The sequence below is a fragment of the Bombina bombina genome, chromosome 1, assembly GCF_027579735.1.
Source record: "Bombina bombina isolate aBomBom1 chromosome 1, aBomBom1.pri, whole genome shotgun sequence".
NCBI lineage: Eukaryota > Metazoa > Chordata > Amphibia > Anura > Bombinatoridae > Bombina > Bombina bombina.
The window spans coordinates 49,937,482-49,951,853 of record NC_069499.1 but is presented as its reverse complement, the minus strand read 5'-3'; the positions used below and the strand labels follow the sequence as shown (position 1 = coordinate 49,951,853).

General features: G+C 42.4%; 1 protein-coding gene across 1 annotated transcript in view; it reads right to left on the bottom strand.

The window, feature by feature from the left end:
• The window catches only part of LOC128644790 (interferon-induced very large GTPase 1), a 44,278-nt gene extending 30,153 nt beyond the window's left edge, over positions 1-14,125 (bottom strand). Inside the window, exon 1 of the mRNA XM_053697345.1 lies at positions 13,997-14,125. Within this exon, the coding sequence (XP_053553320.1) occupies positions 13,997-14,018 (22 nt within the window). The 5' untranslated portion in view covers positions 14,019-14,125. The remainder of the gene's footprint in view (positions 1-13,996) is intronic.
• Positions 14,126-14,372: the final 247 nt, after the last annotated feature.

The following is a 14,372-nucleotide window of genomic DNA, read 5'->3' as shown; positions in this document are numbered from 1 at the left end:
AACCTCCCCTGCCCTTACTATTGCCATCATCTTAGGTTTAGGGTCTTTAGTTTTATTGTCCCCCACACCCCCAGATCCCCTTTTTCTGTAGTGCCCCATCCCTCCATGTCCCTTTTTTTTTTTTTTAAATTTCCGTAGCATAGGGCCCTCCCACTCCCTCCCGCGTCCCCTGCTGGGCCGCCTACCCGCCACACCTCCTGCCGGCACCAACAGAAGATCGTTACAGACGGTGACACACACAGTGTTACCATCTGTAACGATCAGGCATCTGCCCTCATATGGAGGCGGAGCACGGATCGCGCTCCGGCTCTATATGCAGCAGATGCCTGGAGCTTCCTGAAGCTAGGACGTATATATTTATCTTGCAGTACGATAGGCGTATATATATATGGTCTTTTGGGTGAAGGGGTTAAATATATTTTTCCTTCATAATTTCAATAAGAATTGTTACTTTTAATGGGATTAAACTGTATATTTGTATTTCAATATTGAATTTATTTATCTTCTACCATTTTTAAATTATGATTTTTTTGTGAGCGTTGTGTTAATGTATAGATCTCCTTGACATACTTAAATGCAAGAAGCACCCCTTGCCAGACTCAAGGTAAAAACTGCCTTTATAGAATTACAACAGGGGTACTGGTGAGAAAATAAGGCCCCCGATTACTTGCTTTATTTCACTTCCTGTCAAGGGTTTTAAGGGAAAAAAAATGTTTCTGAAATCTTAAGAAGGTGCAAAGATTTTAAATACGTTTATTGTGCTAGCAAATACCTCTGCACTTCTTCTGAGACAGTGATTTTGAGGAGATCCATGCTAAGTTATCCACTAAAAGATGATTGGTTGGTTAAAGGGACAGTCATGTCAAAAAATTTAACTTTCATGATGCAGATAGAGCACACAATTTATTTATTTTTTCCAATGAACTTCCATTATTTAAATGTGCACAGTCTTTTTATATGCACATCTTCTGATGCACCAGCAGCTACTGAGCATGTGCAAGATTCACAAGATATACTTATACACATTTTGTGATTGGCTGATGGCTGTCACATGATGCATTAAGAAGGAAAATGGAACTAACTGACATTTCTCAGAAACAAATCTACTATTCATTTGAAATTCAACCTAACTGCTTTTGTATTGTCTTTTTATTATGCATTTATTGATTAAGCTATTATATTGTGTTTAGTGGTCCTTTAATTACACTACACCTTCCACCTGTTGACGCCTATGAACTGGGTTAAAATTAGATTAAAGGGGGGCGGAGCTAGCGCCCAAACAGAGCAGACGTACAGTGCTGGAGCTCCGAGAAACAGCATTTATTTTACTTCATTTATTGAGTCTTAACCCTACCAAAGTGAAACTTACACACTTTAGGTGTGCCCTACATCGGACTGGAAAGCTGTCTGGTGAATTGGGAGTGGAATTCCCTGGGTGGAGGAGAGCAAGGGTCTATTGCGCAGATTGGGCCTGGTTGATGCTGAAGCCCTCTGAGAGTTGCGATCTACAACACAGCTGATCTAGATCCTTTACTCCTTGCCATGGCTGAGCTATTTGTTGTACTGCAGACCTGCATAGAGGAGCTTGAGAATGGATTTTGCAAGAGATTGGATGACATGATATCATCTGTGAATGTAGCGAGAGAGGATTTGCGGTCTAGCAGGAGAGCAACAGGCGCAGCTTTGAATTTGAGGACGACCCCAGTGGGATCTCCTTCCTGCATACCTACCTGTTTGCTGCCAACTGATGGTGAGGTGCGAGCTGAGAACTCCTGCTGACTTGGTCCTTCAGAGATGTGGCCCAGCTGTGGTAGCAACAGCCTCAAGTGCACAAGATGTTAACGTGCGTGGCAGTGGAGTGGCCATGATTACGCAGGTTCGTACAGGAGAGGAATATGCTCGAAGTGGGCTGTGGGTTGACGCTTGGGGGAGTGCAGCCGGCTCCCCGGAATGTGGCCCGTGCCTATCTAGAGTAACTGCGAAAGTACCAGGAGGTTTACAGTATGCACCTTCGGCTGGCAATGCCCCACAAGTTGGGTTCGCTCTCATGCAAAAACGAGTCAATCTGAGCAGCCTTGGTGTGCCCCTGATCTTCTACCTCGCCTGCTTTCTCGTACTATGCACAGACTGGAGACTAACATTCTTTTTCCATTGCCTTTGTTCCCGTAGATCAGGTGTAGGTTGAGAATCTCAAGCAGGGACATTTTTATCTATGGCTAATGGTTTAATCTGATGCAAAAAAGAGTTTATTTCTGTTATTCTTTATTTTGTTTCTCTAGTTCCTCTGCCTAATTTTATGATAGTCCTGTGTCTAACATATTTTACAAGAGTGTTCCAATATATCTGCAGAAGTCCAAAAGTGGATTTTATATATATAGTAAGCAATGAGGGGTTGCTGCATTGCTATGTTATACCTCTTACAGTACTTAGATTAATGTTGCGCACACGTATGTACTACTCTATATCTTAATAGATTTATACAAGTTTCTCTATGTTTCTAAGTGTGCTCAATTTCTCTGTGTTTCTAAGTATGCTCAATACTGCAACAATATGTACATTGGTCATAGACCTTTTCCAAACTTCCTTATACCCTTTTGGAACTACATTCCCTCCTGTTAATATTTGGTAGCACATTGCCTATCCCCTAGATTCATAAGGAGAACTTAACAGTTAGCTATCTAAATGAATCTATCCTGGGTCTACGTGAGGCCCAGACGCTATAGTCTTCACTCTATACCCCCTTTATATCCTCATAGCTAATGGTCCATACAAGGCTATTAACTGACAGCTGGGGTATGTTCTCCTTTTACTTATATACACCTTTTCGAGGGATATCAGGCACTTTCTATAACAGTCTGTAGTATATGGATCTATATCTCTCAAATTTTGACTGTATTCATCAAGTTGTATACTTTTCACAGTATACCTAGTGTACATCCTTCAGCCGATGGTGGTAAGCCACGCATCGATTCAGTACCCCCCCCTTCAAATTTAGCTTATTGCGGACAGGGGTGACCTTTCGCCCTCTGCAACTTTAGGCAGAAGTTAGGTAGTCTCTGCCCATCCCAAATATAAGTGTTCCCATAGACGCCATATTATAGTACCACAATCTTAGTGTGATCTTAAACATGTTCCCATCCCATAATTCCCTGTTACTAGTGGAACAATATTTTAAGTAGCCCAAAAGTGGCCGCTATCTAATATTTGGGAACATATTTTTATAACAAAATAGTCAAAGATTTACAGTGATTCAAGCCAACCTTTTTTTGGGTTGATGGGAGCGGGACCACATATTTGGGGATGGGAACCCCTTCAGAGAGAACATAGTTATGTATAAACGATTCATAGATGATCTTCTTTTTATTTGGCAAGGTGACCAGGAGACTATGGAACTGTTTACAACAGGTCTAAACTACAACAATGTAGGGATAAAATTCACTTCAGAAAACCACAGTACAAGTATTCATTATCTTGATTTGACACTAAGAGGGGAGAAGGGAAAAAATATTTCGTCTACAGTATACAGATAGCCAATATCAGGCAACACGCTATTACATGCATCCAGTTGCCATCCCAGGAGTACTTTTAAAGGACAGTGCACACGACTCAGAAGGAATTGTTCAGATGATAACAGCTATAAAGAACAAGCAAATTTACTAACTGAAAGATTAGAACAAAGAGGATACCAAAAATCAATAATTGAATCAGCTAATCTCTCAGTTATGAAATTGAATCGTAAAGATTTACTAGCGAGAGAATCCAGAACAGGTAGCAGCAAAAATAAGGAGCGATCTAATGATTTATTATTTGTAACAACATATAGTAATCAGTATGCTAACATTTGCAACATCATAAGGAAACATCTTCCTATACTGAGAACAGATGATGGTTTATCTAATTTGAATACAAAAGAATGTAGGTTTGCCTATAAGAAAAACATGACTATAGGGAATATGATTTCACCTACTAAATTGCCAAATAAGGAGCCTTTACAGGATTCTTCTTGGTTGACCACGAGAGGCATGTACAAGTGCCATTTGTCTAATTGTGTAGCCTGTGGGAAGGTGGACACAGGGCTCAGTTTTGTTCCTACCTTTACAGGGCAAGAGTTCCAAAAATGTATGTGTATGAACTGTAGGTCCACATACGTGATTTATTTAATAACATGCAAGGAGTGCCAAAAACAATATGTAGGTCTTACAGTTAGGGAGGTCAGATCTAGAATAAGAGAACATTTATCTTCCATTAAATTAGGGGTTGCAAGTACACCATTAGTACAACACTTTGCTACAGTACATAATAAAAATTCAAGTAGCTTTATGTGGACAGCTATTGAGAGAGTCTTCCAACCATCAAATGGGGGAGATAGAGAAAGAATTCTAGGCCGACAAGAAGTATTTTGGATTTTTAAGCTCCAAACCAGAGTTCCAAAAGGTTTCAACTCAGATTTTGACCTTATGAACTATTGGTAATATTATTGGATAACCAAGACTGTTTGGAGCCAAGATCCAAAATACAAAATATAATAAGCATGTTAAAACATGACTGGTAATGTTGTTGTTTATAAGATCTATTCTGAAATATCAGTATAAATATGTTCTCTCTGGATCAAGTTTGTAAACACAGCTTATGTAATCTATATATAATTAATACCTAGCTGGTTCTTTTAACTCTAAGTTTCAATTATGATTATATAGTAGCCGATGGGTTTTTAATAGGAGGAGAAAAACTAATATACTTATCCTCATTAAATATTCTCGTCCCCTCTACCTATAAGTTCCATCCCTAATTCAAGTTAGGTTGTATGAATGACACTACTATAGGAATATTGTAGAGATACCATTCCAGGGACCTAAAAGCTAAATATCTTAGTAAAACCTTTATACGTACAAGCACTACAGTTAGCAGCTTAATAAAAAGCCTAACATTCGTTTTCTATCTTTTGTATCATATGTAGACATTGTTAAGTTTAACTAGCAATAGCACGGTTTAAATGCAAATTTATATTTATATGTATTGTATAGATGCATAGAGATTGAATATATTTGAACTCCAATAGTATCAACATATGGTTTCTGTTTATAATAAACAGGCTAGATAAGTTAATTTAGCAGTGTAAGACTTGTTATCAACAATGATTTAGTGTAATTGTACATATACTAACTTGGAAATATTATACTAGCTCTTAGAGAATAGGAGCATAAGGGTTAATAGCTGGAGCATTCAAGTTCAGAATGGAACATGTGTTAACTAATTAACAATTAGGATGTAACCAATGAGAAATAGTCTGTTGCTTTTAAATGTGTTGATTTTATTGTGTCAAGTAGCAGCTTATGAGGACGGCTATTGAGCCGAAACATGTCAGTTGCTATTTGCTGACCATTTCAACTTTTTGTACCATGTTTGTGCCTTCTATGTGGAATTTTTAAACTGACGCCAAAGGTGTTAATAAAGAATACTTTTAAAATTTCATCTCGCAACCGGTGCTCCTTTCTACCTTTTATCCTCTTAATATTATATATACATGGGGAATGTCTTATTTTTGCAATTTCAATACCAGTTTTTATCTATAGAATTAGAACAGAGCAATATTCTTTGCATTTATTACACAACTTTCGAAAATGAAAATCTGACCTAAGAACAGTGCATTGGGGCTGTGAACGATCGGGTTGATTGACACCCCCTGCTGGCGGCCGATTGGCCACGAGTATGCAGGGGGCGGCGTTGCACCAGCAGCTCTTGTGAGCTGCTGGTTCAATGCTGAATACAGAGAGCGTATTGCTCTCCGTATTCAGCGCGGTCTGGCAGACCTGATCTGCACTGTCGGGTCAGGTCCGCCAGACTTTGATAATTAGGGGCCAATGTATGTAGCAGTGTTAACAACAGTTGCAATCGCTTCCGCTTTCAAGCACTGGAAGTAAACTGTAATGTTGTTTAAAAATGCATATTCTAGCTAAACTATAAAAGTTTAATTTTGACTTTACTGCCCTTAAAGGGATATGGAACCCCAAAAAATTATTTTGAGATTCAGACAGAGCATACAATTTTTTAAAAAGTTTCCAATTTACTTTTATTATCAAATTTGCTTTGTTCCAACAATATTTTGTGTTTAAGAGATACCTATGTTGGCATCTGGAGCACTACATAGCCGACTAGGTAGGAATCTGGAGCACTACATAGCCGACTAGGTAGGAATCTGGAGCACTACATAGCCGACTAGGTAGGAATCTGGAGCACTACATAGCCGACTAGGTAGGAATCTGGAGCACTACATAGCCGGCTATGTAGGAATCTGGAGCACTTCATAGCCAGCTAGGTAGGAATCTGGAGCACTACATAGCCGGCTAGGTAGGAATCTGGAGCACTACATAGCCGGCTAGGTAGGAATCTGGAGCACTAAATAGCAGACTAGGTAGGAATGTGGAGCACTACATAGCCGACTAGGTAGGAATCTGGAGCACTACATAGCCAGCTAGGTAGGAATCTGGAGCACTACATAGCCGACTAGGTAGGAATCTGGAGCACTACATAGCCGACTAGGTAGGAATCTGGAGCACTACATAGCCGGCTATGTAGGAATCTGGAGCACTTCATAGCCAGCTAGGTAGGAATCTGGAGCACTACATAGCCGGCTAGGTAGGAATCTGGAGCACTACATAGCTGGCTAGGTAGGAATCTGGAGCACTAAATAGCAGACTAGGTAGGAATGTGGAGCACTACATAGCCGACTAGGTAGGAATCTGGAGCACTACATAGCCAGCTAGGTAGGAATCTGGAGCACTACATAGCCGGCTAGGTAGGAATCTGGAGCACTACATAGCCGACTAGGTAGGAATCTGGAGCACTACATAGCCAGCTAGGTAGGAATCTGGAGCACTACATAGCCGGCTAGGTAGGAATCTGGAGCACTACATAGCCGACTAGGTAGGAATCTGGAGCACTACATAGCCAGCTAGGTAGGAATCTGGAGCACTACATAGCCGACTAGGTAGGAATCTGGAGCACTACATAGCCAGCTAGGTAGGAATCTGGAGCACTACATAGCCAGCTAGGTAGGAATCTGGAGCACTACATAGCCGACTAGGTAGGAATCTGGAGCACTACATAGCCGGCTAGGTAGGAATCTGGAGCACTACATAGCCAGCTAGGTAGGAATCTGGAGCACTACATAGCCGGCTAGGTAGGAATCTGGAGCACTACATAGCCGACTAGGTAGGAATCTGGAGCATTACATACCCGGCTAGGTAGGAATCTGGAGCACTACATAGCCAGCTAGGTAGGAATCTGGAGCACTACATAGCCGGCTATGTAGGAATCTGGAGCACTACATAGCCGGCTATGTAGGAATCTGGAGCACTACATAGCCGGCTATGTAGGAATCTGGAGCACTACATAGCCAGCTAGGTAGGAATCTGGAGCACTACATAGCCGACTAGGTAGGAATCTGGAGCACTACATAGCCGGCTAGGTAGGAATCTGGAGCACTACATAGCCGACTAGGTAGGAATCTGGAGCACTACATACCCGGCTAGGTAGGAATCTGGAGCACTACATAGCCAGCTAGGTAGGAATCTGGAGCACTACATAGCCGGCTATATAGGAATTTGGAGCACTACATAGCCGGCTATGTAGGAATCTGGAGCACTACATAGCCGGCTATGTAGGAATCTGGAGCACTTCATAGCCAGCTAGGTAGGAATCTGGAGCACTACATAGCCGGCTAGGTAGGAATCTGGAGCACTACATAGCCGGCTTCTATTTTTGAGCTCATATGACAAGTCCAAAGTTATTTTCATCCCTTCATCAGGTGTGATGAAGAGGTGTGATCCAGAAACGCGTAGTTATATATTGTTTGAGTTATCTGGCCAGACCAGTAGGTTTCGACTTGCTGTTAACTTTTATTCAATTTATTATTTTAATTAATATATTTTTATTTGTGTATGTATGTTCTTATTGATATCATTGTGAACAATTTCTATTGTACTTTATTGTTTGTAGACATTGATGTATTAAGATACAATTATTTTGCAACACATCTAAAGTGTATAAGCAATTACAATCTAGCTCAATTAAAGCTGGGATTGTCTACTCTGTATAGAGGTTGCAACAATGTTTGCATATGTTGTATATATTTGAGAATTTAAAATTGTGGTTTTTACACTTAAAATAAATACCAATATTATTACCAAATAGCGGTTTGCACATTTTTTTAGCGCTGTTACCATTTGTAATTCATAAATATATAAGTGTAATGAAACCATCATTCATAGCTACTGCTCTCTGTTACTGTGGAATTGATGGTGTCTGATAAAAAAAGTAATAAATGGAGAGAAAAATGAAAGCAGTAAATTGTCCCACAATGTATTTTAAACTGAAAAGAATAACAATCATACAGACACAAAAGCTGGTGTACGTAGAACAGAGCAATATTCTTTGCATTTATTACACAACTTTCAAAAATGAAAATCTGACCTAAGAACAGAGCATTGGGGCTGTGAACCCACATACAGATCACACCTCCGATTACATCCTGGGTCTGAAACCCCATAACCCAACTGGGTCTCAGATCAGACCCATGGACCTGCAGCCCCATACCCAGATCATACCTCAGATATGACCTTTTATCAGTCCCATAACTCTCATCAGGGCCTATGCCAACTTCTGGCCACAAGTCTGTCCCCTCTGTCAGCCCCATACCCACTTATGACCTCAGATCAGACCCCTCTGTCAGCCCCATACCCACTTATGACCTCAGATCAGACCCCTCTGCCAGCCCCATGTCCACTTATGATCTCAGATCAAACCCCTGTCACCCCATGTCCGGTCATGACCTCAGACCAGAAGACTCCTCTTTCAGCCCATGTCCACTCATGACCTCAGACCAGACCCTTCTGTCAGCCCCATGTCTGCTTATGATCTCAGGTCAAACCCCTCTGTCAGCCCCATGACCTCAGATCAGACCACTCTGTCAGCCCCATGTACACTTATGACCTCAGATCAGACCCCCCTGTTACCCCATGTCCACTCATGACCTCAGACTAAACCCCTGTCACCCCATGTCCGGTCATGACCTCAGACCAGAAGACTCCTCTTTCAGCCCATGTCCACTCATGACCTCAGACCAGACCCTTCTGTCAGCCCCATGTCCACATATGACCTCAGATCAGACCCCTCTGTCAGCCCCATGTCCACTTGTGACTTCAGGTCAGATGCCTCTGTCAGCCCCATGTCCACTTATGACCTCAGATCAGACCCCTCTGTCAGCCCCATGTCCACTTGTGACTTCAGGTCAGATGCCTCTGTCAGCCCCATGAACTCAGACCAGACCCCTCAGTCAGTACTAGGGTGTTACAGATATATGCTTTTCTTACTGCCGTTAGTACAAATATGAATGACAGGCAGAAAAGCTTATTGTTGCAATTTCAGAAAATGCATTTACAATTTAATTTATTATTATTTTCATAGTATTAAAAATCACACGCAATAGAAGCTTTTGATCCAGAACCTTACCAAGAAAGGGGTGGGCTTTGAAGTTTTTGTGATCTCCTGCGTGTGGTCTGATGTAATGCTGCACTGCATGCAGGAGATAATTGTAGCGCACCATTTTTATGCTTTTGTTTTGTTTTAAGTGTATTTGTTTTTGGTCTGGCGGTCTCATAACCCTGCGTGCCATAAGTTGCCGATCCCCGTTCTACACTATGAGTGAATAAATATGTATATATTTCTATACTGTTCATTTTACTTGTTTTGGTTTTGAGTACTACTTGATAAACATCACATTTTTTAGAGGAAGTGCTTGCATACTTAATGACTAATAACCAAAGACAGTCTACAAATAATAAGGAAACTATAACTACTATAGAGCTATCTAAAAAGCACAATGCCTTGGTAGGGAAGTGATTCTTGTTGCCAGGATAGGACCGGGAAATATTTGAAATATTGAAATAAGGTGTGGTGTTTGAATACTGGTGCACGTGCCCTCATAGGATATGTGCGTATGCTGCTGATAAACAGTAATAGCTTTTATTAGAAGCAGTTTGCTAATGGAAGTATATTGCAAAAAAATGGTTCTATTTAAAATTTAAATGCACCCACACAAATTTCAATGTTGGCCTTTCTATCCCTTTACTTTGTGCTATTGATGATTTTTGTATTTAGTAATCTGTGTTTTTTTATGCATTCTCTCAGTGTGTCATGCTGTCTGAACATTAATGTACACAATATCTGATTCATTCAAAAACTATTGAGCACTTTAACTTCCCTGAATATGTGCGCACTGTTTTTATTTTATTTTTAGCACACTGTGCGCTGTTTGTTTGCAATGTTGCTTAGCAACTCATTTTGGCCCTTGTTGGTTTTGGTCTTGAGTAAGTTACTGGTGCAGGATATTTTTGTGTGTTTATACTAACATTTTGTAAGGGGTAAATAGCCCCCCCAATATTACCTCTATAAACTATATTTATTACTTAATCAGACTGCGACACATCTTAGTTATATGCCCACATCAGTCCTCAGATCAGACCTATGGTCCTGCAGTCCGAGTGAGTTATATGCCCACATCAGTCCTCAGATCAGACCTATGGTCCTGCAGTCCCAGTGAGTTATATGCCCACATCAGTCCTCAGATCAGACCTATGGTCCTGCAGTCCCAGTGAGTTATATGCCCACATCAGTCCTCAGATCAGACCTATGGTCCTGCAGTCCCAGTGAGTTATATGCCCACATCAGTCCTCAGATCAGACCTATGGTCGTGCAGTCCCAGTGAGTTATATGCCCACATCAGTCCTCAGATCAGACCTATGGTCCTGCAGTCCCAGTGAGTTATATGCCCACATCAGTCCTCAGATCAGTCTTCAGATAAGACTCATGGTCCTACAGTCCCAGTGAGTTATATGCCCTCATCAGTTCTCAGATCAGACCTATGGTCCTACAGTCCAAGTGAGTTATATGCCCTCATCAGTCCTCAGATCAGACCTATGGTCCTACAGTCCCAGTGAGTTATATGCCCACATCAGTCCTCAGATCAGACCTATGGTCCTGTAGTACCAGTGACTTATATGCCCACATCAGTCCTCAGATCAGTCCTCAGATCAGACCTATGGTCCTGCAGTCCCAGGGAGTTATATGCCCACATCAGTCCTCAGATCAGTCCTCAGATCAGACTCATGGTCCTACAGTCCCAGTGAGTTATATGCCCTCATCAGTTCTCAGATCAGACCTATGGTCCTACAGTGCCAGTGAGTTATATGCCCTCATCAGTTCTCAGATCAGACCTATGGTCCTACAGTCCCAGTGAGTTATATGCCCTCATCAGTTCTCAGATCAGACCTATGGTCCTACAGTCCCAGTGAGTTATATGCCCACATCAGTCCTCAGATCAGACCTATGGTCCTGCAGTACCAGTGATTTATATGCCCTCATCAGTTCTCAGATCAGTCCTCAGATCAGACTCATGGTCCTACAGTCCCAGTGAGTTATATGCCCACATCAGTCCTCAGATCAGTCCTCAGATCAGACTCATGGTCCTACAGTCCCAGTGAGTTATATGCCCACATCAGTCCTCAGATCAGACCTATGGTCCTGCAGTCCCAGTGAGTTATATGCTTACATCAGTTCTCAGATCAGTCCTCAGATCAGGCCTATGATCCTACAGTCCAAGTGAGTTATATGCCCTCATCAGTCCTCAGATCAGACCTATGGTCCTGCAGTCCCAGTGAGTTATATGCCCTCATCGGTTCTCAGATCAGACCTATGGCCCTGCAGTCCCAGTGAGTTATATGCCCTCATCAGTCCTCAGATCAGACCTATGGTCCTGCAGTCCCAGTGAGTTATATGCCCTCATCAATTCTCAGATCAGACCTATGGTCCTGCAGTCCCAGTGAGTTATATGCCCTCATCAGTTCTCAGATCAGACCTATGGTCCTGCAGTCCCAGTGAGTTATATGCCCTCATCAGTCCTCAGATCAGACCTATGGTCCTGCAGTCCCAGTGAGTTATATGCCCACATCAGTCCTCAGATCAGACCTATGGTCCTGCAGTCCCAGTGAGTTATATGCCCACATCAGTCCTCAGATCAGACCTATGGTCTTGCAGTCCCAGTGAGTTATATGCCCTCATCAGTTCTCAGATTAGACCTATGGTCCTACAGTGCCAGTGAGTTATATGCCCACATCAGTCCTCAGATCAGTCCTCAGATCAGACTCATGGTCCTACAGTCCCAGTGAGTTATATGCCCACATCAGTCCTCAGATCAGACTTATGGTCCTGCAGTACCAGTGAGTTATATGCCCACATCAGTCCTCAGATCAGTCCTCAGATCAGACTCATGGTCCTACAGTCCCAGTGAGTTATATGCCCACATCAGTCCTCAGATCAGACTTATGGTCCTGCAGTACCAGTGAGTTATATGCCCACATCAGTCCTCAGATCAGACCTATGGTCCTGCAGTCCCAGTGAGTTATATGCCCACATCAGTCCTCAGATCAGTCCTCAGATCAGACTCATGGTCCTACAGTCCCAGTGAGTTATATGCCCTCATCAGTTCTCAGATCAGACCTATGGTCCTACAGTGCCAGTGAGTTATATGCCCTCATCAGTTCTCAGATCAGACCTATGGTCCTACAGTCACAGTGAGTTATATGCCCTCATCAGTTCTCAGATCAGACCTATGGTCCTACAGTCCCAGTGAGTTATATGCCCACATCAGTCCTCAGATCAGACCTATGGTCCTGCAGTACCAGTGAGTTATATGCCCTCATCAGTTCTCAGATCAGTCCTCAGATCAGACTCATGGTCCTACAGTACCAGTGAGTTATATTCCCACATCAGTCCTCAGATCAGTCCTCAGATCAGACTCATGGTCCTACAGTCCCAGTGAGTTATATGCCCACATCAGTCCTCAGATCAGACCTATGGTCCTGCAGTCCCAGTGAGTTATATGCCTACATCAGTTCTCAGATCAGTCCTCAGATCAGACCTATGATCCTACAGTCCAAGTGAGTTATATGCCCTCATCAGTCCTCAGATCAGACCTATGGTCCTGCAGTCCCAGTGTGTTATATGCCCTCATCAGTTCTCAGATCAGACCTATGGCCCTGCAGTCCCAGTGAGTTATATGCCCTCATCAGTCCTCAGATCAGACCTATGGTCCTGCAGTCCCAGTGTGTTATATGCCCTCATCAGTTCTCAGATCAGACCTATGGTCCTACAGTCCCAGTGAGTTATATGCCCTCATCAGTTCTCAGATCAGACCTATGGTCCTACAGTCCCAGTGAGTTATATGCCCTCATCAGTCCTCAGATCAGACCTATGGTCCTGCAGTCCCAGTGTGTTATATGCCCTCATCAGTTCTCAGATCAGACCTATGGTCCTACAGTCCCAGTGAGTTATATGCCCTCATCAGTCCTCAGATCAGACCTATGGTCCTGCAGTCCCAGTGTGTTATATGCCCTCATCAGTCCTCAGATCAGACCTATGGTCCTGCAGTCCCAGTGTGTTATATGCCCTCATCAGTTCTCAGATCAGACCTATGGCCCTGCAGTCCCAGTGAGTTATATGCCCTCATCAGTCCTCAGATCAGACCTATGGTCCTGTAGTCCCAGTGAGTTATATGCCCTCATCAGTTCTCAGATCAGACCTATGGTCCTGCAGTCCCAGTGAGTTATATGCCCTCATCAGTTCTCAGCAAACACAATGCTCCAATTTATATACAGTACATTTAAGTTACTTCTGAGTACAAATGTGATTGTCTCTTATTCCTTACATTACACATAGCCCTGCAGACAAGCATAACATATTATTATTATTAAAATGCATTTGTGCTTATGTTTTGTTGTTGTATCTGCCCGCCCTGTTTGCTAGGCAAAGAGTTAAGAAACCAGCTGTTCTAACACTATGAAACTGATATCCACATTTGTATTAAAACTGCTGCACAGCTCTTAAAATCACCATAAAAACCCCAGTATCAGGACTCACCTATTTTAGTATCAGTACTCACCTATTTCAGTATCAGTACTCATGCACTTATTTGCAGTGTGAGAAAAAGCCCCTCTCTCTCCCTTCTGTCCCTCAGATCTGTCACTCTGAAGTACTGCAGAGAATTTACAGCAGAGACTTCTACTTTCACTTTCAGATTAAACAGAAAACACCCAGCCTTTTCTAGGAAATAGCAGCAGTGTTTTGTTCTCTCCAGTGGCGGCTCTAGACTTTGTGAGGCCTTAGGTAAAACTTGAACATGAGACCCCCTACTGACACCCATAGTAAAAAATAAATACACAGTCCCTTTTAGCACCCTTTATCTCACACAGATGCTTCCTTACCTTTTTAGCCCCTCTCTACTTCACATAGAATCCACTTAGCTCACCTCTCCTTCA